Genomic DNA, 26851 nt, shown 5'->3' with positions numbered 1-26851 from the left:
CCACCCATCCATCCATCCATCCATCCATCTCTGCATCCATCCATCCATCCATCCATCCACCCACCATCCATCCATCCATCTCTGCATCCATCCATCCATCCATCCATCCATCCATCCATCCACCATCCATCCATCCATCTCTGCATATCATCCATCCATCCATCCACCATCCATCCATCCATCTCTGCATCCATCCATCCATCCATCCATCCACCATCCATCCATCCATCTCTGCATCCATCCATCCATCCATCCATCCATCCCTGCATCCATCCATCCATCCATCCATCCATCCATCCATCCATCCATCCATCCATCCACCATCCATCCATCCACCATCCATCCATCCATCCATCCATCCATCCATCCATCCATCCATCCATCGAGACATCCATCCACCCACCCACCCACCCATCCACCCATCCATCCATCCATCCATCCATCCATCCATCCATCCATCCATCCATCCATCCATTTTCTTCCACTTGTCCGTTGCCGGGTCGTGGGGGCAGCTGTTGGAGTTGCCCAAATCACACTGCACCAGCCCGTATGGCTCCTCCTGCAGGTGGTGGGTCCACAGAAGGTCGGCCTCATGGTTCTAACCGGGCCTGTTGGTCTCTCATAAGGGGCTTCTGAACCGCTCTTTGTCTGACCCGTCACCTATAGGACCTGTTTGCCCTGGGAGACCCTAGGATCATCCGGGTGCTCAAACCCTCCACCACAATAAGATGGCGGTCCCAGGAGGGGGAGACCTCAACATAAGGCCTTAAATTGGATTTCAACTGGCATCACATACACTTTTAGGGACAATAATGACATTGCTCAACTACTCACAGGACAATATGGTCTAACACACATTTAATGCTCAGAAGTTTCTTGCTTGGACTTGAAAAATCTTGACTTCTGGCGTTAGAACAGACCTGGGCAAATTACGAATCCGGAGATTGAATCCAGCCCACGACTTGTAGGGCATAAATTACTGAGTATGTAAAAAAAAAAAAAACAGGCAAGTCTGGCCCAGTCCTTTGCAGAGTGATGATTTTTTTTAACCAGAGCAGTTTTTTCCTATAGGCAAACTATACAAGTCGTGCAGGGCCCCCGCAGCCACAGGGGCCCCGCATCTCAGTCACACTACACTCAGTTTCACTTATTTATCAACGCGTTGTTTTGGGCCTTTTTGTCTCAATGATGAGTTGAATCCACACGGTTCTCATGCACGCAGATACTTACAGTAACTCTGGTTCTCTGAATGTGCACAGTCTAAAACGAGTTGGGCGACTCACCGGCTAATTCTCAGTCAGGCAGAAATAACCGTCAGGTGCAGGTGTCAGCTAGTTTTAAATCAGCGGTTCCAGCGGTGAGAGAATGGGACCATTTACCATTTTAAAAAGTTGGGAAATAGACTATAGTCGTCCTAAATCCCAGGCTCACAGTGGCTTAGTGGTTAGTGGTTCTCACACAGGGGGCGGGGCCTGATTTGAGCTCCTTATGTTCCACTTCTGCCCTGCACGACTGCACAGTGGAACCGTTTTTGACCGTAAACAGATTCGCTCTTCGTCGAAAAACCATGGGATGCGAACTGTAGGGCGCGGATTTTTGCTTAGGGCAGGGGTGTCCAAACTTTTTTCATGGGGGGGGCCGCATACTGAAGCGTACACAGGGTGAAGGGTCATAGATCGGTGGTTAGTGCCGCAAAACCTTTGACTAGCAGAGGTTTAAATAGCGCCCCACACCTGTATTTATGCTAAAAACCTTCATGCCAGCTCTGTCTCACAGTAAAAGGTTAGTTGTTTGGTTAGAATTGTGTGGAATTATTACATTTCAAATAGAAAGCAAAGAGAAAGGCCCCCACACTGTTTGGGAATGGAACCAGAGACCGTCGTGCTGTGAGGCGAGAGGTCTTTGGCGCATCACGTCGATATTTCTGGGAGCAAAGGGGGGAAGTCTCGTGTGAAGGAGACTTTGTTGTATTGATCCGACAGCGCAGAGGACAGAGACAGGTGGAGAGGCAGCAGGACTCCGCTCACCTCTGGGAACAAACACCGCGCGCCCTTTACTGACTTTGACCCAGTCCTTGAACGCACCGCGGTCAGAGAGACTTTACAAAGAGGGACGTTGCAGCAAGTAAGAGGTACTTTTGTCAGTACAGGCCTGTAAGCTGATGAGCCATAACATTACGACCTGGTGAAGTGAAGGATCCGTCCTGAAGTCGGTTATAAACAGGAAGTCATTTCTCTCAGATGTAACTTGCACACGCACTGGGTGTCTGAGTATCGGCTGATGACCAATATCAACCGATATCAACCGATATAAGAGACTAAAAAGTGGCTTTTACTGAGGGAAAAAGTGAATGGTCCTCTTTTCACCATAGCTTTTAATAAACTAATGGAAAAACCTTTAATCATCAGGATCATTGGAATTTCAACACTATCCTTGGGTATATGACGGGTATTTAGGTCACATATAAACAGCAATGGCCGATTGTATTGTATTAGGCTCCTATTATAGCAGGGGTGCCCAAAGTGGGGCCACAGTCCAAATTTGGCCAAACAAAACAATTCTGTTGGCCCGCCAGAGAGTGACCTACTTTTGCGCTGCCTGTGATTAATACTAACTCTCTTCCATTCATTCTCAATGGTAAATATGGACGCAGTACACTTTTTGACCACCAGCGTCAAATTGGGGGCGCTGTTTCTCTCCTTTCGCAAAGTTGAGGAAACACTGTTGTGGTGTCTTGGTATTTATCAATTACAGAGCGTTGTAGCAGCAACTTTCACAGTTTTCCAACTTTTATTGCAAAGGTTGTTGACGTCAACAACAGCATATGTTAAAAATTGACTTATAAAAGAATTGATGCTGAACTGACACTTTCAAAATAATCTTATGTGGCATTTTCTTTGAGTTAATTAATGAGGTGAAGTTACTGTAGGTGCTGTAGATACAGGTGTTTCTTTTTTTGCACTAAATTGCTACAATTGTTGATTTTGTTTTACTAAAATTAGGCTTTTGCCATAGTTACCATTTGTTTTAATATAGCATGTTATTTGCATAGATGGAATCAAATACAAGTGTAGGCTATCGGGGAAAAAAACAAAATAAAAAAAAGTAACTTTATAATTTGCAGTTATATGTGTTTCGTGCTTGACATCGCCTTGAGAATAGAGTAATTTTTTGAATATAACTGACCTTGCATCACATGAAGGATCGCATTTTGAGGGACTATTTTCCAGCAGATCACTTCGCCGCAGCTTATACAAGGTATTTTGAAATGCAAAATGCTTGAAATTACTCTATGGACACAGACATTTATATGGTTAGATTTGCCTCAGGTGCTCTGTGGAGCGGGTCACACTGTTTTTAATGCAGGCTAGCTGATACCATAGAAATGCACTAGCCTTGCATTAGCCTAGCACCACTAAGCTCTTCAAACATAAAAACTGCATGAATTACCAAAAAAATATCTCCAGGTACCAGCAACACTCTGGATAACTAGGAATGAGGCCCTATGTCATGAAATGGCTTGAAATATCCCTTTAACCCCTGAACTCCCACCTGAACCGAGCACATTTTCTCTAGTTTGGCTTTACCCCAGTCCAAAAGCTTCTGGAAAAAAGCTGTGAAAATAGCAACAAAACTGAGACGAAAACGATGATGGAAATGTGACAAAAAAGTGAGAAAACATTGACAAAAAAGTGACGAAAAATTGATGAAAAAGTGGCAAAAATGTCACAAGAAATTGACAAAAATGTGACAAAATGTGACAAAAAGGGACAAAAGTTAGATAAAAAATTGACAAAAAAATGACAAAAATGTGACAAAAAAATGACAAAAATGTGACCAAAAAATGTGACAAAAAAATGACAAAAATGTGACAAAAACATCACAAAAATGTGACAAAAATGTGACAAAATGTGACAAAAGTTTGACAAAAAAATGACAAAAATGTGACAAAAGTTTGATAAAAATTTGACAAAAAATGTGACCAAAAAATGACAAAAAATTGACCAAAAAATGACAAAAAATTGACAAAAACATGAAAAAAATGTGACAAAATGTGAAAAAAATGTGACAAAAGTTTGATAAAAATGTGACAAAAAAATGTGACAAAAAATGTGACAAAAAAATGACAAAAATGTGACAAAATGTGAAAAAATTTTGACAAAAGTTTGATAAAAATGTGACAAAAAAATGTGACAAAAAATGTGACAAAAAAATGACAAAAATTTGACAAAATTTGACAAAAAAAATGACAAAAATTTTATAAAAACTTTAGGAAAAAATTACAAAAATGAGTTGAACACCCAACAAAAAATGATGGAAAAAAAATCAGATGACGTGAGGAAAAAGATCTAAGAGCTTAATGAACCTTGACAGAGAGTTCAAATTAAAACAGGGTTTGCGTGTTCCGCCGTAGAACAAACGCAGCTCTTGTTTGGTGAATCCTGCCTCAAACTTAACTTTAGCTCAAAGTCAGCGAGCTGCTGCTGCTGGACTCACCGAGCGTCTGCCCCGCCAGCACGCGCCCGTTCTCCCCCAGCACGGCGGCGCGGGCGTGGCGCTCGCTGGCGTACTGCACAAACGCGTACCCCTTGTGCACGGAGCAGCCCAGCACTCGGCCGTACTGAGAGAAGATCCCCTCCACGTCCGACTTGTTCACCAGCGCCGTGTTCAGGTTCCCGATGAAGACGCGGGAGTTCCGAGACTTGGGGTCGGTCTTGTTGGTGATGTTGCTGGTCTGGAGCTTCAGAGACATCGTTGTCGTCTGGAGATGAAGGGCCGAGGGTTGGAGTGGGGGACAAAGTCTGAAACAGAAGAGAAAAAGGAACGAGTTAACCTCTTACCACCCGCCTAAACCAAATTGTGGCTATGATAGTATCTTACCACCACAGGGTGTGGAGTGAATGACAGCATAATGACCACAGTGTACTTGGAGAAACTTTTGACACGGCTTGTAAAAGTGCAGTCCCAGTGTGAACCATTATTCTTACTGTCGGGCTTTTGACCAACTCAGCACTACTTTAAAATCACAGCTTATTATTCATTTTTTTGGAAGTTTTTCAACAAAAAATATTCAACAAAAATGTGACAAAAATTCAACAAAAATGTGACAAAAACTCAAACAAAAAGTGACAAAAACTCAACCAAAATGTGACAAAAATTAAACTAAAAAGTGACAAAAATTCAATGAAAAAGTGACAAAAATTCAAAAAAAAAAAGTGACAAAAATTAAATAAAAAATGTGACAAAAACTCAACAAAAATGTGACAAAAACTCAACCAAAGAGTGGCAAAAACTCAAACAAAAAGTGTCACATTTTTCAACAAAAATGTGACAAAAACTCAACCAAAAAGTGACAAAAATTAAAAAAAAATGTGACAAAAACTCAAACAAAAAGTGACAAAAACTCAACGAAAATGTGACAAAAACTCAACAAAAAAGTGACAAAAATTCAATTCACTGCATGAGTTACATTAAAAATATCTCCAGGTATCAGCAACCCTCTGGATAAAATGAGGCCCTATGTCAAAAATCCTGAAATTTCACAAAACACAGCTTTTTATTCATTTTATTGGAATGTTTTCTCAATAGTACTTTGCTGTTATTATTTGCGGCTCACAAGTTTGAAACCCCGGCTTTACAGTAATGCCTTGAATTTTTTTTAGCTTTGTGTCAAACTAATCATCAGACTCAGGGCTCTGCTTCCTGAGGCCGACTGCCACGGAATAAACACAAACACTGATCTGATGCAGGAGAAGCTGAGGTTGTTGTTCTGCTCTCGATCTGTTTCTTTCAATCCAAACCCGCAGCTCCACAACGGCGGAGGTCCCGGAAGGTCACGTTTATTCAATTCCACCAATCGGATTTGAACTCCCCTCTGTTGCCGAGAAGGTCAAGGCAGACGACAGTGCAAGTTACTTTGACCGCATCAAACCTTTTCCCGATAAAAACAAAATAATTCCATCGTTGAAAGTGCTGAGTCTGATTCTGTGTTTCTTGGAACCAATAGAGCTGGAGATTTATAAGAAATAAATCTGTTTAGCTACATTTTCGACAAATATATTTAACCTCTTAAGTCCCACCTGAACGGATTCCATTTTCTCCAGTTTGGCTTTACCCGAATCAAAAAGCTTCTTGGGAAAAAAGCACCAAAACAGCCACAAAAAATGAGAAGAAAACAAGAATGTAAACGCAACCAAAAAAGTGACAAAAATTCAACAAAAATGTGACAAAAATTCAACAAAAAGTGACAAAAATTAAACTAAAAAGTGACAAAAACTCAACAAAAAAGTGACAAAAACTCAACAAAAAAGTGACAAAAGTTCAACAAAAAAGTGACAAAAACTCAACCAAAAAGTGACAAAAACTCAACAAAAAAGTGACAAAAGTTCAACAAAAAAGTGACAAAAACTCAACCAAAAAGTGACAAAAATTCAACAAAAAAGTGACAAAAATTCAACAAAAATATGACAAAAATGTGTTGAATTTTTGTCACATTTTTGTTGAAAAATGTGACACTTTTTGTTTGAGTTTTTGCCACATTTTTGTTGAGTTTTTGTCACTTTTTGTTTGAGTTTTTGTCACATTTTTGTTGAGTTTTTGTCACTTTTTGTTTGAGTTTTTGTCACATTTTTGTTGAGTTTTTGTCACTTTTTGTTGAATTTTTGTCACATTTTTGTTGAATTTTTGTCACTTTTTTGTTGAGTTTTTGTCACTTTTTGTTGAATTTTTGTCACATTTTTGTTGAATTTTTTGTTGAAAAACTTCCAAAAAAAATGAATAAAAAGCTGTGATTTTAAAGTAGTGCTGAGTTGGTCAAAAGCCCGACTGTAAGAATAATGGTTCACACTGGGACTGCACTTTACAAGCCTGTGTCAAAAGTTTCTCAAAGTACACTGTGGTCATTATACTGTGGTTAGTATTCATTCACTCCACACCCTGTGGTGGTAAGATACTATTGGGTTAGTGCTAGATCGTATGCTCCGGAGGGACAGTCTGCTGTGAAAACGTGAGATATCATGACACAAATTAAGGTTAGGGCCAGGGGAATGGTTAACCTCTTAACTCCCGCCTGAACCGAGAGGATCTTTTTCCTCACGTCATCAGATTTTTTTTCCAACATGTTTTTTGTTGGGTGTTCAACTCATTTTTGTAACTTTTTTGTCATTTTTGGTCAATTTTTTTTGTCACATTTTTTGTCTTTATTTGTGTAATTTTTTTGTAATTTTTTGTCAATTTTTTTTAATTTTTTTGGTCAAATTTTTATCACAATTTTGTAATTTTTTTGTCACATTTTTTTTATGTTTTGGTCGAATTTTTATCACATTTTTGTCACATTTTTGTCATATTTTTGTACATTTTTTGTCACATTTTGTCATTTTTTTGTCACATTTTTGTAATTTTTTTGTCGAATTTTTATCACATTTTTGTCATATTTTTGTAAATTTTTTGTAACATTTTTTGTCTTTTTTGTGTAATTTTTGGTCAATTTTTTGTAATTTTTTTTGTCAAATTTTTATCACAATTTTGTAATTTTTTTGTCACATTTTGTCATTTTTTGTCACATTTTTGACATTTTTTGTCAATTTTTTTTATCAATTTTTTGGTAATTTTTTTGTCACATTTTTTCGTCAATTTTTTGTCCATTTCTTGTGACATTTTTGTGACATTTCCATCATTGTTTTGTTGCTATTTTCACAGCTTTTTTCCAGAAGCTTTTGGACTGGGGTAAAGCCAAACTGGAGACAATGTGCTCGGTTCAGGTGGGAGTTAAGGGGTTAACCTTAAGGATTAGGATTATTTGTATTTTTAGACAAACCAACTCACAGATCTATACAAACTCACAGCAGACCGTCCCTCCGGAGCAGACGATCTAGCACTGACCATACTATTGTAGCCACAAACTGGCCATTTACCACGTGGTTATAATGTGTTGCTTATATCCTATCCTTTATGATGTCGGTGCCCTCTGCTGGACACGTGTGGAATTATTCCCATTTAAAAAAAAATTAAGTTACCCCCCACACCTGCAGCACAAGAGGCGCTACAGGAAACAAGGATGGGACAAAGGAGGAGGTATCCGGGCAAGACTCAAAGCTTAGCCACCCATGCCTTCTGTCCCTACTATTGTTTTTTTGTGTGTTTTTTTATTGATTAATCCACCACAGACACAGTCACATTCCACATTGAATAAAACAAAACAAAAAGCACGATACATTTCACAGAACGATAACTCAAGACTAAAACAGGACAGGAAAAGACAAAGACAAGACAAACAGACAAAGAGACCAGACATACAAGTCCTCCTAGTTATTTTATGATTGTTTTGTCGAAATGTGTAGGAATTGGGAAGGGTTGCACTGGGACAGCTGGTCCCTACTATTGTTCCAGCTCATGGACTTTCAAAGGAGAATAAAGTAGATTAATTGCAAGGCTCCTCCCAGAAGATGGTGAAAGACTGTTGTGGAGCGGAGGGAGCAGTGTTAATTTCGTCGACTAAAATATTTAGTCTTCATTTTAGTCAAAGTGATATTTTTAACGACTAAAATTGGACTAAAACTAAATTAAAAGTTTCTCATGAGACTAAAACTATGACTAAAATGTCCAGATATTTTAGTCGACTAAAATAAGACTAAATAAAAATGAAAGGGAGAGACTAAAATCATCCAAACTTCTATTGAGCGTCTGAAAGAGCCTCAGATCTTGTAAATTCACTGCCAAAGGATCAGCTCTGAGCTTTATCATGTGGAGCAGAAACATAAAGTCGAGGACCACGATTAAATATTATAATGAATATCATAAATATAAGTCGACTAAATTAGTCTTAAAGCAGTACTAAGTAACGTGTTTACCTTAATAAATCCTTCCCGTAGTCCCTGTGGGGGTAATACAAGTGTTTATGGGATGATTGGAGGGTCTTTCATCTCCCCCTGGTGTCTCTGGCCAGAAAACCATGTTTGCAACTTGACTGCCACCGGTGCGGAGAAAGCAATACACACTAATGGAATCACGAAGAAGAAGCTAACATGCTAACGGGCAAAGCTAACTGCGAGCTAACGTCACTTTAAACAGTATTTACAGCAAAGTTTGAGTGAAAAAAAATATTTCCATTGTATAATTGGATGCACAGTAACCCTCTCTCCCTTCGCCTTTCCTGTCAGCGTCGTATTTACTCTCCAAGACAATTAATAAATTAAAAAATCGTAACTTGCTACGACACCTGTAGTTGCGCTTATGGCCTCTAGGGGGAAGAGTCGACTAAATTGACTTGCAATTTTAGTCGACTAAAACTAGGCTAAAATTGAAAAGTTTTTTTTGACTAAATCTTGACTAAAATTAAATTACATTTTAGTCACAAGACTAAGACTAAAACTAAAATAAAATATGTTGTCAAAATTAACACTGGAGCGGAGGGAGCTGCGCAGGAGGAAGAGGAAGGAGCTGACCAGTGCAGGACACCACGCTCTGAAACAGGGACAAACCCAGGAGGCGCTGCATTGTCAGAGGATCAGAGGAGACTGAAGGCAGCCTGGTTTCCTCTGGGAGCTACAGTTTCCTCTACCTCCAAAAACATGAGGGTCAGGTTGGCCCACGATGGCGGCTCAGGACTAACACCTGAACACGTATGGTTGAACAATGACAAATAAAGCACTTACTATAGTGGCTGGAAGGAGCGCACTGGTTATTACCTTAAAAACCTATAACTCTGCACAGGAATGGGCCTTCCTTTTATTTCACATACTCAGGAATCTATGCTCTACAAGTCAAGGGCCAGATTAAATCATCTTGTGGGCCGGATTTGGGCCGCGGGCCGCCTGTTTGACACCCATGCTGTAAACGTAGGTGAAAGGTGTAGCCTATTGCAGGGGAACACAGCATCAGCGTCAGGAGGAAGATCTGAACCTCTGACACAAATGGAAACACCGTCTGAAAAGAGTTGGAAAAGCTTTACGACAACGTGGCCCTTTCGGATCAGACGAATAATACTTCAATAAACTTGTGAAAACTCAGACGCAATAAAGAACAAGTTTTATAAAGGATTTTATTATGACCCGAGGCCGGACAGAAAGGTACTGCACACTCGAACACGCATATATTATTGAAAGAATATGAAATCGGCCTATAGAAAATGAAATGATGCTTAGGCTGTATGAGCTTTCCCCACAGGCGGGGGCGGGAGGGTGTAAGGCCGGGGAGGGGGGGCTGTGACTGTGTCTGGAAGAGGCTGGAAGGATGAAAAAAACCCACAGTCACCACAGCATAATGAGTGATGTGTGAGTGAGGGGGGCACCGAGTCATCATTTCTAGAATGCCCTGCAGGGGCCCCACAAGGTTCTGTATTAGGACCTATACTCTTTGCTGTGTCTATCAATGACCTGCCAGATGTTTGTTAAAATGTCCACTTTCAAATGTACGTAGATGATAATGTAGCGTAATAATACCAGGAGTAGTTTGAAATCCGCGCAGTAATCTTCACTTTACTGTGCGGATTTCGAACTACTCCTGGTATTATTACGCCTTACAATATAGTTCCCCCTTTTATCCACTTAGAAAATCCACATTGTTTAATTTTGTGTAATTATACTTTGTAGTGGAACACTTCACGTAACCATATTTAAATTGGGAAAACGTGGAAGAGCTTGGTAGCTTCTATCTTGACCTGTTTTGGAGCTATAGAGGAGAGAGGGAGAGGCTAAATGCTAACGCCGTCTGCGCTGTGTTTACGTGACTGAAGGCACGGGTGAAGATCAGACAGGTCCTAAAGAACTCGTCAAAGCTAATGTAAGAACATATCTCAGTATGTAAAAACGGTGGTCTATTCCTTTAACAGGTATTTGATCTCTTATTTGCATAATAATATTTCTCAAAATCATCTTGGGGGCCAGAGGTTCCGGATTTGGCCCCCGGGCCTGACGTTGCCAACCCCTGGTCTAACTACATTAAACCTAAAGCAATGAGGGGTCTCCGCACCAGAGCCTCGTCCAGAGGAGATGTGGAGATGTGGAGATCCCACACAGTAAAACAACATTTGGACAAACTGCTGTCCGTCAAAGGAGGTCGGTCTTGGAACAGCCGTCCTACAGACATGAGAGAACGCCCGACTTACAGCTCCTTTAAAAAACTACTTAAAGGGGCTAGATGCAAATTAGCCATTTTATACTCACTACTGCCATGTCAGGCCTTATGCGTAACTGCAGCTTCTATATGAAGCTCATGCATGACGGCACTTCAGACCTGTATTAACACCTTTCTGAGTGACCGGATTTTAGAGTCAGTTGTGGTGAACAGGTCTGAGCTCATGAGGACATGGCTGGAACATGTAGGGGAAGAAAATACCTAGTTTTAACATTTTTAAACTCCGTTTGGTTCCCATAAACCAGTGTTAATTTTGTCGACTAAAATATTTAGTCTTAATTTTAGTCAAAGTGATATTTTTGACGACTAAAATTGGACTAAAACTAAATTAAAACTTTCTCATGAGACTAAAACTATGACTAAAATGTCCAGATATTTTAGTCGACTAAAATAAGACTAATTAAAAATGGAGAGACTAAAATCATCCAAACTTCTATTGACCGTCTGAAAGAGCCTCAGATCATGTAAATTCTCTGCCAAATGAACAGGTCTGAGCTTTGTTCATGTGGAGCAGAAACATGAAGTCGAGGAACATGATTAAATATGATTCTAATGAATATTATAAATATAAGTCGACTAAATTAGTCTTAAATTTAGTCGACTAAAACTAGACTAAAATTGAAAAAAAAAATTGACTAAATCTCGACTAAAATTAAATTACATTTTATTCAAAAGACTAAAATAAAATATGTTGTCAAAATTAACACTGCTTTAAACATCAGCTTTAAGTAATTCAGTCATGCGCTAATTTGAACTAAAATGTAATTTGTAAAGTTTTTATATTGTGTTTTGTTTTCATACATTGTTTTACTTGTGTGTCCTGCCTCGGGACAGATGTAAAGTTTTGTCATAATCTGGGACATTTTACAATTTGTGTACAACTTGTATATGATTGTTCATCAACCTCTTAACCCCCACCTTAAAAATCCCAAATCTAAAAGCCTCTGGACTGGAGATCTTACAGCCTATAGGCCAGTGTTACGCCTGATTTGAAAGCTAAGGTCTATAAAACTGATCTAAGACTTTTCCTTGTGGTGTCGTCACTTTTTTGTCAAATTTTTAGATGTTTTTCGTTGCGTTTTCTTATCAAGTTTTGTGACCATTATGTACATTTTTTGTCATTTTTTGGTTGTTTTATGTTGTTTTTGTCACGTTTTTTTTCTTTTTTTCAAGAGCCACAGGTCTAACACAGAACTAAACCAAAACTCGAGCTGCTCTGTTCGTTTATGTTCCCGCCGAGACCAAAACTGGAAACTTGAGCTGATGAAGAAGGAGAAAGTCCCTGAGCTGCTGCTGCTGGATCAAGACTGAATTAACTTGAGAAAATTAACAGAAAACTTACAGTAGCGGATGTTGCAATTTACTGTAATTTCACCGTAATTCTTACAAAACTATAGACTTTTCTCCCACTTCTAACCTTATTTCCCAGAGGAGCTGCGGTTTCCGAGTGTTGCATGAGATTCTCCAGGTTTAAATCACCACCAAAACTCATCCGGTTAATTAGACAGAGCTGTTTATGTTTATCCATGTCAGAAAAGCAGGTAAAGGTTTTGTTTAGTAACGTCATGTGATGAAACTATTGGAAACGGGAAGTTGGTCTAAAGCAGGGGTAGGCAACGTCAGGCCCGGGGGCCAAATCCGGCCCTCCAGCACAGAAGCTCTGGCCCTCAAGACCATTTTGAATAAAGGTATTTCTAAAAATGGTCTTGAGGGAGATCGAAGGCTTGTTAACCTCTTACCACCCGCCAAAACTGAATCTATTCTCTCCCCTTTGCCATTGTCGTCACTTTTTATTTCCCTTATGTGTTTTTGTCACTTTTCTGCTGGATTTATGTCTTTTTTCTGATGGATTTTTGTCTTTTTTTTTGCTGGATTTTTGTCATTTTTCTGCTGGATTTTTGTCTTTTTTTTGCTGGATTTTTGTCACTTTTTTGCTGGATTTTTGTCTTTTTTTTGCTGGATTTTTGTCACTTTTTTGCTGGATTTTTGTCTTTTTTTTTGCTGGATTTTTGTCATTTTTGTGCTGGATTTTGGTCACTTTTTTGCTGGATTTTGTCTTCTTTTTTTTTGCTGGATTTTTGTATTTTTTTTTTTGCTGGATTTTTGTCACTTTTTTGCTGGATTTTTGTATTTTTTTTTGCTGGATTTTTGTCATTTTTCTGCTGGATTTTTGTCATTTTTCTGCTGGATTTTTGTCATTTTTTTGCTGGATTTTTGTTATTTTTCTGCTGGATTTTTGTCACTTTTCTGCTGGATTTTTGTCTTTTTTTTGCTGGAGTTTTGTTATTTTTCTGCTGGATTTTTGTCATTTTCTGCTGGATTTTTGTCATTTTCTGCTGGATTTTTGTAATTTTCTGCTGGATTTTTGTCATTTTCTGCTGGATTTTTGTCATTTTTCTGCTGGATTTTTGTCATTTTTTGCTGGATTTTTGTCTTTTTTTTGCTGGATTTTTGTCAATTTTTTGCTGGATTTTTGTCATTTTTTTGCTGGATTTTTGTCAATTTTTTGCTGGATTTTTGTCACTTTTCTGCTGGATCTTTGTCATTTTTTCTGCTGGATTTTTGTCATTTTTTTTGCTGGATTTTTGTCATTTTTTTGCTTGATTTTTGTCATTTTTTTGCTGAATTTTTGTCATTTTTCTGCTGGATTTTTGTCTTTTTTCTGCTGGATATTTGTCATTTTTTTGCTGGATTTTTGTCTTTTTCCTGCTGGATTTTTGTCTTTTTTTCTGCTGGATTTTTGTCATTTTTTTCCTGGATTTTTGTCATTTTTCTGCTGGATTTTTGTCATTTTTTTTCTGGATTTTTGTCTTTTTTTTCTGGATTTTTGTCTCTCTTTTTTTCTGGATTTTTGTCATTATTTTGCTTGAGTTTGGTCTTTTTTTTCTCTGGATTTTTGTCTTTTTTTCTGGATTTTTGACTTTTTTCTGCTGGATTTTTGTCATTTTTTTGCTGGATTTTTGTCGCTTTTTTTGTCACGTTTTAGCTTTTTTTGGTTGCGTTTACACCCTCATCTTCTTCTTTGTGCCTCTGTTTTGTAGAAGCTTTTAGATTTGGAGAATTTGGAGAAAACATGTTCAGGTGGGAGTTAAGAGGTAAATCTCCTAACCCCACATGAACCAAGCACTTGAAGAAAATCGGCCCTCCACCATGCAAACTGGCCTACCCCTGGTCTAAAGAGTGGGTTAAAATCTGACTTCTTCCATCTGTTTTTTTTAACAAAAGCCATTGTCCCCGTGTCTGGACCTGTTGTTTATTTATGTGTTCGGGCCGGTCCTGAGTTTCCTCCTCGCGGGGCAGAGATGGACTGGTTTTGGGGCTCAAGGCCGAGACGCCGGTGATGCCGATTCTTCAGCGCGTGATGAATGGAAGTAAAAAAGGATCTGACAGAGAGAGCAACACGGCTTTGTAAAATTCATCAACGACAGAGGCGGCCCGTGCACGGCCACTGCAGGAGATAAGAGGAGACTAAACCAGGACTAAACCAGGACTAAACTAGGACTAAACCAGGACTAGACCAGGATCTGACAGAGAAAAACACGGCTTTGTAAAATTCATCAACGACAGAGGCAGCCCGTGTACGGCCACTGCAGGAGATAAGTGGAGACTAAACCAGGACTAAACCAGGACTAAACCAGGACTAAACCAGGACTAGACCAGGACTAAACCAGGACTAAACCAGGACTAGACCAGGATCTGACAGAGAGAGCAACACGGCTTTGTAAAATTCATCAACGACAGAGGCAGCACGCGGCCACTGCAGGAGATAAGAGGAGACTAAACCAGGACTACACTAGGACTATACTAGGACTAGACCAGGATAAAATCAGGAAAAAAACAGGACTAGACCAGGATTAAACCAAGACTAGACCAGGACTAGACCAGGATCAAATCATCTACCCACAAAACTGATCTTTTTCCTCGCGTTGTTGCTGTGTTGTTTCACCATTTGTACGTTTTTTTTTGTTTTGTTATTTTGGTCACATTTTTGTTGAATTTTTGTCGCATTTTTGTTGAATTTTTGTCACTTTTTGTTACATTTTTGTCATTTTTTGTTGAGTTTTTGTCACATTTTGGTAGAATTTTTGTCACTTTTTGTTTAATTTTTGTCACATTTTTGTTGAGTTTTTGTAACTTTTTTGTTGAGTTTTTGTCATTTTTTTGTTGATTTTTTGTCATTTTTTTGGTTGAATTTTGTCACATTTTTGTTGAATTTTTGTCACATTTTGGTTGAATTTTGTCACATTTTTGTTGAATTTTTGTCACATTTTGGTTTAATTTTTGTCACTTTTTTGTTGAGTTTTTGTCCCATTTTTGTTGAATTTTTTGTCACATATTTATTGAATTTTTGTCACATTTTTGTTTACGTCCCTGTTTTCTTCTCATTTTTTTGTTACTGTTCTGGTGCTTTTTTTCCCCCAGAAGCTTTTTGATTAGGGTAAAACCGAACTGGAGAAAATGGGATCCATTCAGGTGAGAGTTAAGAGGTTAATACCTTGCAAACAGCATTTTTTAAGAACCAATTATCAGTGCGATTTGGCCGTTTTCCCGGGGCCGTGGTTCCCGTTCGCTGTATGTTGTCTGTAGCTGGAGGTGTCAATCAAGCGCGGCGCAGGACTTCACAACGCGCCCGTTTCCTGCCTCCGGGCCCCGAGGAGCCGAAACTCCACTATCAGTCGACAGCAGACAGACGCGATAAGGACATGACCAGCCAGACTGAGGTTTGGAGGGATCTGAAAGTTTAATGAGATGCTCCAAACGTGCTGCGGTCGCTGTCGGGAAAAGGAAAACAAAAAGACGAGGCACTCTTCACTTATTAAAATTCTCCGTTTACGTCAGAACCCCCTTTAGTTAACAGGGTTATTGCAAAAACCTTTAAAAGCGTTGTGTCCTGGGCGTTTTTTTCTTATTTCTCGCACGGCAAAACGGCAGGAGGGAGATAAATACAGACAGATTTATAAGAAGTGAGGAAATCCAAAGCACCAGATGAATAGAAAAGATAGGAAGCAACATGTTACAAAAATGAGTATAATCAATTTGTTCATTTCAGGCGAGACACTGCAGGTGAATGGAGACGACAAAAATTCAGAGATATCAATTTGTAGATGTCAGTTTGTAGATTTCGATTTCTTTTGATGTAGATTACTGGCAGGAATATGAGAAAAAACATGTTTTCTATGTCTAATGTTTTCATAGAAATAAGGCGTTTAACCTGTTAAAGCACTGAAATATTAGTTTTTGTCTCAGAGCTTGGATCTTGGCATTTGGTCACATTTCAGCCCAACCCACTCTGAGTCTCTGTGATCTGATTGGCTTCAGAGTTACACTGGCGACCTGGCACTTCAGTCACAGACCGACAGGTGAAGAAGGAAGTCATGGTGAATCTGCATTAGACAGATCTTTCATTCTTCTGCTGGATTTAAGAATAAAAGAGTTCAAGTGTGAAAACCCATTGTTTATAATATAAATGAAGAAAAAAATCTTGTCAACTGTATCTGCTGTAAAGTCATGTTTGTCTCATGTATCAGAAGAAGCTCATGAGGTTCATTTCTTTGACACCAGTTACTATAGTAACTCCATCCATCCATTTTCTTCGGCTTTATCCGAGGCCGGGTCGCGGGGGCAGACTCAGCGCAGTCTCAGCAGAGATGCCCAGACTTCCCGATCCACACACACCTCCTCCAGCTGTTCTGGGGGGACCCCGAGGCGACACCAGGCCAGCTCGGAGACATAGTCCCACCAGCGTGTCCTGGGTCTTCCACGAGGCCTTGTCCCACTAGGACATGCCTGGAACACCTCCCGCGGGAGGCGACCAGGAGGCATCCGGAACAGATTCCCGAGCCACCTCAGCTGCTCCTTTCGACGTGAAGGAGCAGCGACTCTACTGATCTCGAAGGGTGCGCCCCAGACACCCTGGGAAGGAAACTCATTTCAGCCGCTTGTATTCGCGATCTTGTCCTACTATAGTAACTGTTTTCTCCAAAGTAAAAGTACATCTACCACAGTCCTGTCCACATCTGTCATGGTCCACCATGACCCACCACGACTTAGAGGAAACGGGACAAACATATATTTATGGATTTTTCTTAACCATTATTTGCGTCAATGTTGTGAATTTCTTTAATAAGTGTAATTATAATTAAAATTTCCTTTTTATTTGATTTACTACATACTTTAGTTTTAGACACAATTGCAACTTTCCCTGCACCGACCCGGAGTCACCAATACACGCTAATAGAATCACGAAGAAGAAGCTAACAGGCTTACGGGCAAAGCTAACTGCAAGCTAGCATCACTTAAACAGTATTTACAGCCAAGTAAAAAAAAAAAGATCTCCATTGTGTAATTGGATGTACAAAATCCAGGCCTTAAACTAGAAAGAAAATGGATTCCAACTGGCATTCAAAATAAATACATTTTACAGCATTAGTTTGTCAAGAATACATCAAATGATTAGTTTCTGTTAAACTTTTACTGGTTGTGTCAAAGTTGCTATAGGATATTGAAATATCTCCTCATTCCTCTTCTCAAAATGTCTACGAAATGAAATTGGGAAGGAAAAACATTCGGAAAAAGGCCACAAATTGTTCAAAGTTGATCAGAGGGATGCAGCCCTAGAAATGTCAAAACATACGAGGACGTTTCCTGTGCTGTTTCAAAAGGAAGGAACCATTTAGAATCAACTTTTCGGAGCGTTTAACCATGTCATAATGTTGTTTACTCATCAAAGTGCTTAGACTTGTATTCCCCGGATTTGTTGCATAATAGATAGATCCCAGAAGTGCCCCCTGCGTTCTTCAAGCAGGCGCAGTGTGAGCCCCTTCCCACAATATCCCGTTTACACTCAAACAACGAACAAAGAAGAGAACGTAGTAAATAAAGCGTTGTTTTAGGTTCGGAGCAGGACCACACCTCACGTACGACCTCAGTGTTCTCGAGTACGTGCATCTCTCACCCACATACTTCAGGTATGGGGGGGATCAAAGCCCGAGAGCGAAGTCGTCTCCCCCCGAACGCAGCCATCAGCGTTCCACTTTGATCGCCACCGTTGTTTAATAATCAGAAACAGAATACTTTATTAATGCACAAGGGAAAGTCATGAGTCGCGGATGTGAAGAGTGTCTCGGAGAGAGGAGGTGTAGCTGTCGCAGTAGAAATGTATTTATTTTTTGTTTATGTTGTAATTTAAAGTTGTCCACAAATAGTTCTGTCATACCTGTGTTGCTTTAGTGACCCCTTGTGGTTGATTAGGGAAATAGCAGAGCGCAAAGTCACGTGTTTAATTGGAGAGAGCAGACTGTCCAAAAGATTTTCTGAACTTTGGGAGCTCACAATCCCCACTAACTGACGCCGAATTTACACCAGGAGCTATTACTGGATGTGACGTACGCGGCGCTTGATACACATGCATTTTCGAAAGCGCAAATTTACACATACGGCGTCAGCAGCTAAAGCTACGCGTGTGTCTCTGCTCTTCCCCAAATCACTTGGGATCATTTTGCCTATAAAATGGGTGATTAATAACATTTCTCATGATATATCAAACGTTTTGCTAGTCGTACATCGAGCTCCGCCAATTCATGAAATGATTTGCATTTTTTTTTTTTAGCTTACTTTGCTTAGCTTGTGCATTTTTTTATCAAAACAGCACTAAGGATGCTGCGTGTGGTGAACTTCGAAAAATCAACAGAAAACTTATTTTGACAGGGTGTCGGAAGTTTACTTTGAAAGACTGCACCATTTTCCCGTCTAAAATTCCGGAATTTGCCGCGTATACGCGTCCGAATTAGAACTCCATTCTAACTTAGGCGCAGCCTCGCGTCCGACGCGCGTATAACAATGCTTGTGTAAATATCATGATAGGTTAGAGTCAGGGCTGGACTGGCAGAAAAAATCGGCCCGGGACTTTTGGGTCAAGACCGGCCCTCTAAAAAAAAACAAAAAACAGTCATATTCAATGCAATAGTGGAGGTGATGAGCAAAACAATAAGCACTTGGCTTGAACTAAAACAGTATAAGCTACGAATCGAGGACAATTGTTGCATTTTGTTTCTGCTGAATTCAAGCTAACACCTCATAGCACTCAACACTTTAATCTAGTCATTTACAACTTGATGGAACTTTTGTAAAATGACTTAACAATCTTAAAATGTGCGTTCCGTTAATGAAGTTCCTCTCGCGACTGCAACACAAATAAACTTCTCAAAACCAACCAAATGACCCCACTGTGGATTGAAGATAAAATGGTAAAACTCACCACGGAGTTCAGGAGGTGAGGGGTGAGAATAGAAGTCCCAAAAAGGCCAAACATTGTAAATCCTTTTAATGGAAACAAGATTTCCAAACTGCACTAATGACGAGGGACAAGACGGAGTCACCTGATAACTCCCAGCATGCACTTCTTTGCAAACATTTGTCTAAAATGTATAAAAAATAGCAGTCTGAGGTTCTGCACGTGGGTCCTGGAGGGAGTTACAATAAACTATTTCCTCTTATATTCGCAGTGTGAGGGGCATGAGTGTTTTGTCCCAGAGGCTCATTGCTCATTTTACGAGATTATCTGTGAACCATGACTCAAGAGAGCGTGCTACCAGCAGGGTATAAAAGGCGTCACATCCCTCTGGTGAAGGAATTGTGTAATTGCATCTACGTAACGATAGAGACTCTGATGGCTCTTCACGCTAATTGTGGGCCGGTGAAAGGAAATCACGGGCCTTATCCAATGGCCGCTGGCTGCCCTGCTTTTTGACCACAAACGTGGGGGCCGCCATTGCTCCGCCGTTGCTGCAGTACCTCCATATCGCCGCTAGGCCCCCATTGAAAAGCATTGGACTTTAGACACGTTAAAAACTACTTTAAAGCCTGGTTTCAATTGTTTCAACACTAGACTAGGCTGGATCTTCCTCCTGAGATCACGCTGGGTTAATAACAATATATGAAACCAGGCTGGTTTTCGTAATATGAATTTTTGAAATCTCGTACTTAATGAGGCTCGGACTGTTAGCATTGAAGCAGCGCGAGCTACACGTCACGCAAGGGCCGAGTCTACGGTGAAAATCCCGCCCGTATGTCCTTTTTAGGAACATGCTTCGGCAGAGCTGGGGAGGGGGAGCCTGTAAATCCGCCATGAATTGCCCCACGGCCGTGGTCATTCTGGTAAACGGGGAGGAGTGAGCAGAAGACGTCCATTTTTTCTACAGTCTATGGCCTTATCTCGATCTGACTGGCCCGATCGGCCCAAAAGTACGTCGGCCCATCGGGAAAACTCCCGAATCTCCCGATGGCCATTCCAGCCCTGGATAGAGTGGAAAAAAGTGACGCGCGTGTGCTGCGCTACAACGTGCTGTAATTCCTGTGGTGTAAATTCGGCGTAAGGCTCTGGTAGAAGGTTTGTGAGCGCTCTCACACTTCACCATGAGTGACAGATTTACACACTGTGCACAAAAGGAATGATTCTACAAGCTGCATTTATTCAGGATATGCTCGATTTAAGACACAAGCTAAAAAGATGCCTGGGCTTGAATTCCTTTCTTGAAAGACGTTTTCTTTTTCACAATGTACAGTAACTTGCTTAGTATGTCGTCCAGCACACTCCGCCCCCGGCCTCTGAATACTAAAGCCCACTCCGCTCAATCGAACTCCATTACCCGGCACATGTCACTCCCACCCATACCTCCAGCCTGTTAGACACACGCGGGTCGAAAGGCGCTAACACGCGTCTAATCAAATCCACGCTTTCTGAGGCGGAAAGACGAACCGTAACCGCGCCATCAGCATTCCAATCACAAACCAGTCGCGAGTCAGTGGAAATATACATCGCGCGGAGTCTGACCCACAACCCCCCCCTCGCTGTGAGGCAGGATTAACCACTCAGCCACAGCAGCAGCGCCCGGGAGCCGGTGTGGGCTGGACGGGGCGATGGGGCGGCGCTGAAGATGGATGGGAGACAGTGGACTCGTTCATCATCAACAAGAGAACAACAGGAAGAAACAAGTGCCGAAAACTTGGAGAGAGGGAGAGCGTGATGGAGTAGGGAAAGCAGAGAAGGGCGGAAAGAAAGGTTGACCACACATCATTCACACAAAAAAATACGTTTGAAATGAACTTTTAGTGTGTTTGTTTAGATGAGCTCAGTGTTTAGCCTCAGTGACATCAGCTGGAGGAAGAAAATAAGCAGCTGAAAGAAGAACTGACACTGGAGCTGAATAGAATGTCCTTTGACCCTTGTTTTTTATAAATGGAAGAAGGGAAAGATTGGTAAGAAAATCACCAACGACCTGTTTAGGTGTTCGGTGTAGCTCCTCCTCTGTGTGTCACTCAGTGCAGTTACACGACTAATGCAAAGTCAAATCTTTTGCCTATTCGGACTAGAACTGGATTGCCAAAACCCATGTTAACCCGGGAAATTCGACCGAGACCCACTTTTTCAGGTGATCTCGGTCCGCTCCCAAACGGACTCTGGCGCGGTTCGCTTCAGGTGTGAATATAAACCACTGTTGATCCGAAACAACTCCCGGATACACGCGCCTTTTAGGGCTTAACAAGCCACCGTAGCAAGGCACCGTGGGAAAAGTTAGCCCTTTGCTGTTGCTAACGCTAATACTGGATGGATGCTACAAAACAATGAGCCTGGGACAGACCTGGAGCAACGAGGAGACACTGAGCCTCCTGGATATTGCACTAGCCCAAGGAGACGGGCTTCGAGCGTCCCCTGAACAGTGGAAAAAACTTTGCCAAACTTAACGGGACTATGCCGGGTTTAAAAATGTTAAAATTATGTATTCTCCTCCCCCTACATGTTCCAGCCATGTCCTAATGTGTAGAATGAGCCCAGACCTGCCAGAACTGCCTCTAAAATCCTGCACTGTCACTCAGAAAGGTGTTAATTCGGTCTGAAGTGCCGTCATGCACGAGCTTAACATAGAAGCTGCAGCTACACATAAGGCCTGAGATGGCAGTAGTGAGTATAAAATCACAAACTTGCATCTAACCCCTTTGAATGAAAGTTCGAGACGCGTTAAAGAAGAGGAGGAACAAGACCAACAGTTTGTCCCGTGGACATTATAGAAACAAACAGCTCAGCAGACGACCCTTCTTGTCACAGTTTAAAGTAAAATGAAGAAAGAAATGGCCCAAAATGCAGACTGCAACGGAACTAGATTTAATATGTGCAAAAATCAAGAAACAAGAAACTGACAAAAAACAAAAATAAAGCAGGAGCAACTGAAAACCCAACTCACAAACACGGACATGAAGACAATGAACTGACCAAGAACAATGGAAACACAGGGAGAGAAATACATGAGGAAACGGGGCACAGGTGAGGCACATTAGGGCGGGGCAGGCAATGACGAGGGAAGTAAAGCAAAATCACAAGGACAAAACACATGTCAAAATAAAACACCAAGGACATAAACACAAGAAAACAAACCAAAACAGGGTAAAAGAAAGCAGACCATGACACTTCTTCCTCAGAAAACAACTCTTCCTCCAGCTGCTCCGGTGAAGCTGAGGTTAAAGGTCAGTGGTTTAGCCTCTCACGTTTCCTATACTTTCATAGGAAGCGTCAAATATTCATTTTTATTTCATTCGTTGTGGTCATTGCTGTCCACTGGGAGCCTCGATCGTCGCACACGTGTCTGTGTTTACAAAATATAGTTCACTTGCAAAGAGTACAGTCTGAATACGAACTGCACCAAACAAAGGACTTTTCTGGTCTGAATACACCCTGTCAGGCTGCTGAACGCAAAAACACACTGTCAAATACCTTGTGTTAGCTACTTGTAATCGACAACTGCTCCAACACAGATGACAGGAGAGCTAATTCTAGTGGCTGGATCAGAGCTGAGAATGTGTGTTGGGTCAAGAGACAGAAGATTCCCATCGGAGCTGCTACAGCTAATGTTAGTGCTGATCAATTATATGAAAACAAAAATTAAGCACCAATAAACCATCAGCTACATTTTAGTGTCTTTTAAGTTGTGCTGTGGTTATTGAATGTATAGTTAATTACACAATTCTCATCAACAGAAAGCCCCAGCACATCGTAGCATTGCTAACTGCTAACCTCGGATGCTAATCAGCAGCTGTTTGAGATGTTTGATGTGGATTTTTCGCAGATAACCCCAGAACAGCAATTTGGTCAGAAAGCACATTGAGTTTAAAGGAATAGGCCACCGTTTTTACATACTGAGATATGTTCTTACCTTAGCTTTGACGAGTTCTTTAGGACCTGTCTGGTCTTCACCCGTGCCTTCAGTCACGTAAACACAGCGCAGACGGCGTTAGCATTTAGCCTCTCCCCCTCTCCTCTATAGCTCCAAAACAGGTCAAGATAGAAGCTACCAAGCTCTTCCACGTTTTCCCTATTTAAATATGGTTACGTGAAGTGTTCCACTACAAAGTATAATTACACAAAATTAAACAATGTGGATTTTCTAAGCGGATAAAAGGGGGAACTATATTGTAAGGCGTAATAATACCAGGAGTAGTTTGGCATCCACACAGTAAAGTGAAGATTACTGTGCGGATTTCGAGCTACTCCTGGTATTACTAGAGGAGAGGGGGAGAGGCTAAATGCTAACGCCGTCTGCGCTGTGTTTACGTGACTGAAGGCACGGGTGAAGACCAGACAGGTCCTAAAGAACTCGTCAAAGCTCAGGTAAGAACATATCTCAGTATGTAAAAACGGTGGCCTATTCCTATAACAGGGCTAACAGGGCTATAGCTCTTTGCAAAAAAACAACATAGCAGCCAAAGGTGAACCGGAAATGGTGCGCTCAGCCATCAACTCCTGCCCCCTGCTGGCCCGGGTGTTGCGCCGCTCCTCTGCTGCTCCCAAAGGACATTCGGAACAGCGTCTGTCATGACATGGGACAAGACTGGTTTGACTGGAAACGGATCGGAGTCCAATCTTTAGCGTAGTCGGATTAGACTTCACATGTAAACGTACTGATTGTCGCAAGGTGAGCGTTTTAACATAGCTTTTTCTTAAATGCTTTGTATGATAGGAGGTTTGTGTCAAAATAGGTCGATTTACTAGCCCTATTAGCCTATGTTTTTGTGAGGAATCGATAAGAGAATCGATAAAGAACCGGATCAATAAGAGAAAGGATCAAGCTGTATCGACACGAAGACAAAACATGGATAATTGTACTACTGTCTGTGTACTGTATTACATTGTTACTGACCACCTCTAACAGTCATGACCGGCACCTTAGTTATTGACGACGTAGAGACTGTATAACCAGGCATGTTCCGCAGTGTGAGACTTTAAGTTTTTGCAGCTTGAAGAATGCCGGTTGTTGGTACAAGAATAACACTGACACAGCCACTTCCATAAACATATTAGCGACAGAAACCCCGGCTCTGAGCGTGCACCGAAAAGCCTGTGTCAGCGTCAGGAGCGATGACTGCGCAGAGTCTCGCCCACACACAGATATCGATCCGTCAGGACTATATTAGCAACAGTCTGTATCCCCCTGAACTAGTTTCTGTTAGTGTAGGGACGTGGCTGAGTGGTTAGCCCGTCACCTGCCTCTCACTGAGTCTACTATGTTATGGCAGTAGTGGTTAGGAGGTGATCATTATTGATTATCTACGTTTTGATTCTATGCCAGGGCTTCCCAAACTTCTCTTCTGTAAAATGTAATGAGCATTTATAATAATTTAAGGTTTTAATGGTGTTAGTTTGGATACCGTATTGTGATATTTGGCTTAATTTTAATGCTAATGCTTTTTTCAATCAAAAATAGATCAAAGTGAACGTCAGAAATGTAAGAAATGTTGTCTCAAAATCCCCTTGCGAACCTCACTTCAGTGTCCCGCGACCCCCACTTTGGGAACCACTGATTTATGCTATAAAGTGAAGGTTAAAGGGATATTTCAGGATTTTTGACATAAGGCCTCATTTCCTTGTTATCCAGAGTGTTGCTGATTTCTGGAGATATTTTTTTTGTAATTCAAGCAGTTCTTATGTTTGAAGAGTTTCGTGGTGCTAGGCTAGTGCAAGGCTAGCGCATTTCTATGGTATCAGCTAGCCTGCATTAAAAAACAGTGTGACCCGCTCCACAGAGCACCTGAGGCAAATCACTTATAACACCAGACTAACCATATAAATGTCGATAAAATATTTTTTGGAATACAACTGACCTTGCATCACATGAATATGACTATTTTCTAGCAGATCACTCCGCCGCCGCGTAGCTTATACAAACACGAAGCTGATGCTGCTCAAATATAAGGTATTTTAAATGCAAAATGATTAAAATTATTCTATCGACCCAGACATTTATATGGTTAGTCTGGTGTTATAAGTGATTTGCCTCAGGTGCTCTGTGGAGCGGGTCAGACTGTTTTTAATGCAGGCTAGCTGATACCATAGACATGCATTAGCCTAGCGCCACGAAACTCTTCAAATATAAGAACTGCATGAATTACAAAAAAAAATATCTCCAGAAATCAGCAACACTCTGGATAACTATGTCAAAAATCCTGAAACATCCCTTTAAGTTTTACTTTATTGTCCCCAGGCTGATGGTCAGAAACACCTGGCTGGAGGATTCACCTAGTGTACATGTTTTAGTGGTAGGGGAAACCAGAGTACCTGAAGGAAATCTCCCCAGACAGGAGGAGAACATGCAAACATGAGGAGAACATGCAAACCCCCACAGGAACAGGCCACCGTTTTCAGTGCCCTCTGCGGGACACCTGTGGAATTCTTTCCTTTTATTCTTATTTAATCTGCCCCCTAGTGGCTGGAGTGAGCACTCTGGTAAAAAAAAAAAAAAAGTCATAATGCCGCACAGGAATGGGATAGAGATTTTTTTTTTACATGCTTATGAATTTATGCCCTACAAGTTGTGGGCCAGACTGAATCATCTCGCGGGCCGGATGTGGCCCGCGGGCCGTATTTTGCCCAGGTCTGGTTTAAGAGGTTAAAGGAAGTGACTTGGTGGTTTCAGCTGAAATCAATTATTCACACATTTTTCACACTCTTTATCCATTTTTTTTTCAATTCTTGCCTAGTTTTCGCACATTTTTATTAGTACTACTATCCGAGGTGTTTTTGTTTGTTTTTTTACCCTTTTTATTCCCCATTTTTCCGAGTCAGAACTAAACACAGTGTGGCTATGTTTCATTTCTACGCAGCAAAAAATGAACTCATGAAGATGTAAGAGACGCCTCAACACAAATTAGGTTAAAAACGGCTCTATTTAGCTGCATGTGACACTGAAAGTATTTTAGCTGTACTCTTCGCTTTCACTATGATAAATTAATGATCATACTAATGTTTTATGGATTGAATTATCTGCCGCCTTGTATTTTCTTGTCTCCGTGAAGCACTTTGAATCGCCTTGTGTATGAATTGTGCTCTACAAATAAACTTGCCTCACCATTATTGTTTGATTCAAAAGATGTTTTTGAAGTCAGAAAAAAATAATTGACGAGAGGAAAAAAAAAAAAAAGATGAAAGCCATGAAACAAATAAAAGGGAGATTTGTAAAATAATAGTGATGGAAGAGAATGAGGAAATAGCGGCTGAAATGTGTGGCTTTTACCGATGTTATGTGACCTGTGGTGTGAGGAAGATGAAAGCCAAAGTGATGCTGTTCAGTGCAGATAAATAGGAGTAAACAAGGCCGTGTGGATTTGAGGGCGGCACGGTGGCACAGTGGTTAGCGCTCGTGCCTCACATGCAGCAAGAAGCCGGTGGAGT

At 40.9% G+C, this 26851-nt stretch overlaps 1 protein-coding gene across 2 annotated transcripts in view; it reads right to left on the bottom strand.

The window, feature by feature from the left end:
• The window catches only part of raly (RALY heterogeneous nuclear ribonucleoprotein), a 43388-nt gene extending 38591 nt beyond the window's left edge, over positions 1 to 4797 (bottom strand). For both annotated transcript variants that reach the window (XM_079582340.1, XM_079582341.1), the window contains exon 1: positions 4498 to 4797. In XM_079582340.1, the coding sequence (XP_079438466.1) occupies positions 4498 to 4753 (256 nt within the window). In that variant the 5' untranslated portion in view covers positions 4754 to 4797. The remainder of the gene's footprint in view (positions 1 to 4497) is intronic.
• Between the last annotated feature and the right edge of the window lie 22054 nt (positions 4798 to 26851).

This window comes from Gobius niger, assembly GCF_951799975.1.
Source record: "Gobius niger genome assembly, chromosome: 24".
Classification (NCBI taxonomy): Eukaryota; Metazoa; Chordata; class Actinopteri; order Gobiiformes; family Gobiidae; genus Gobius; species Gobius niger.
The sequence above is the reverse complement of the archived record's forward strand: the minus strand, read 5'-3'. Positions and strand labels throughout refer to the sequence as shown.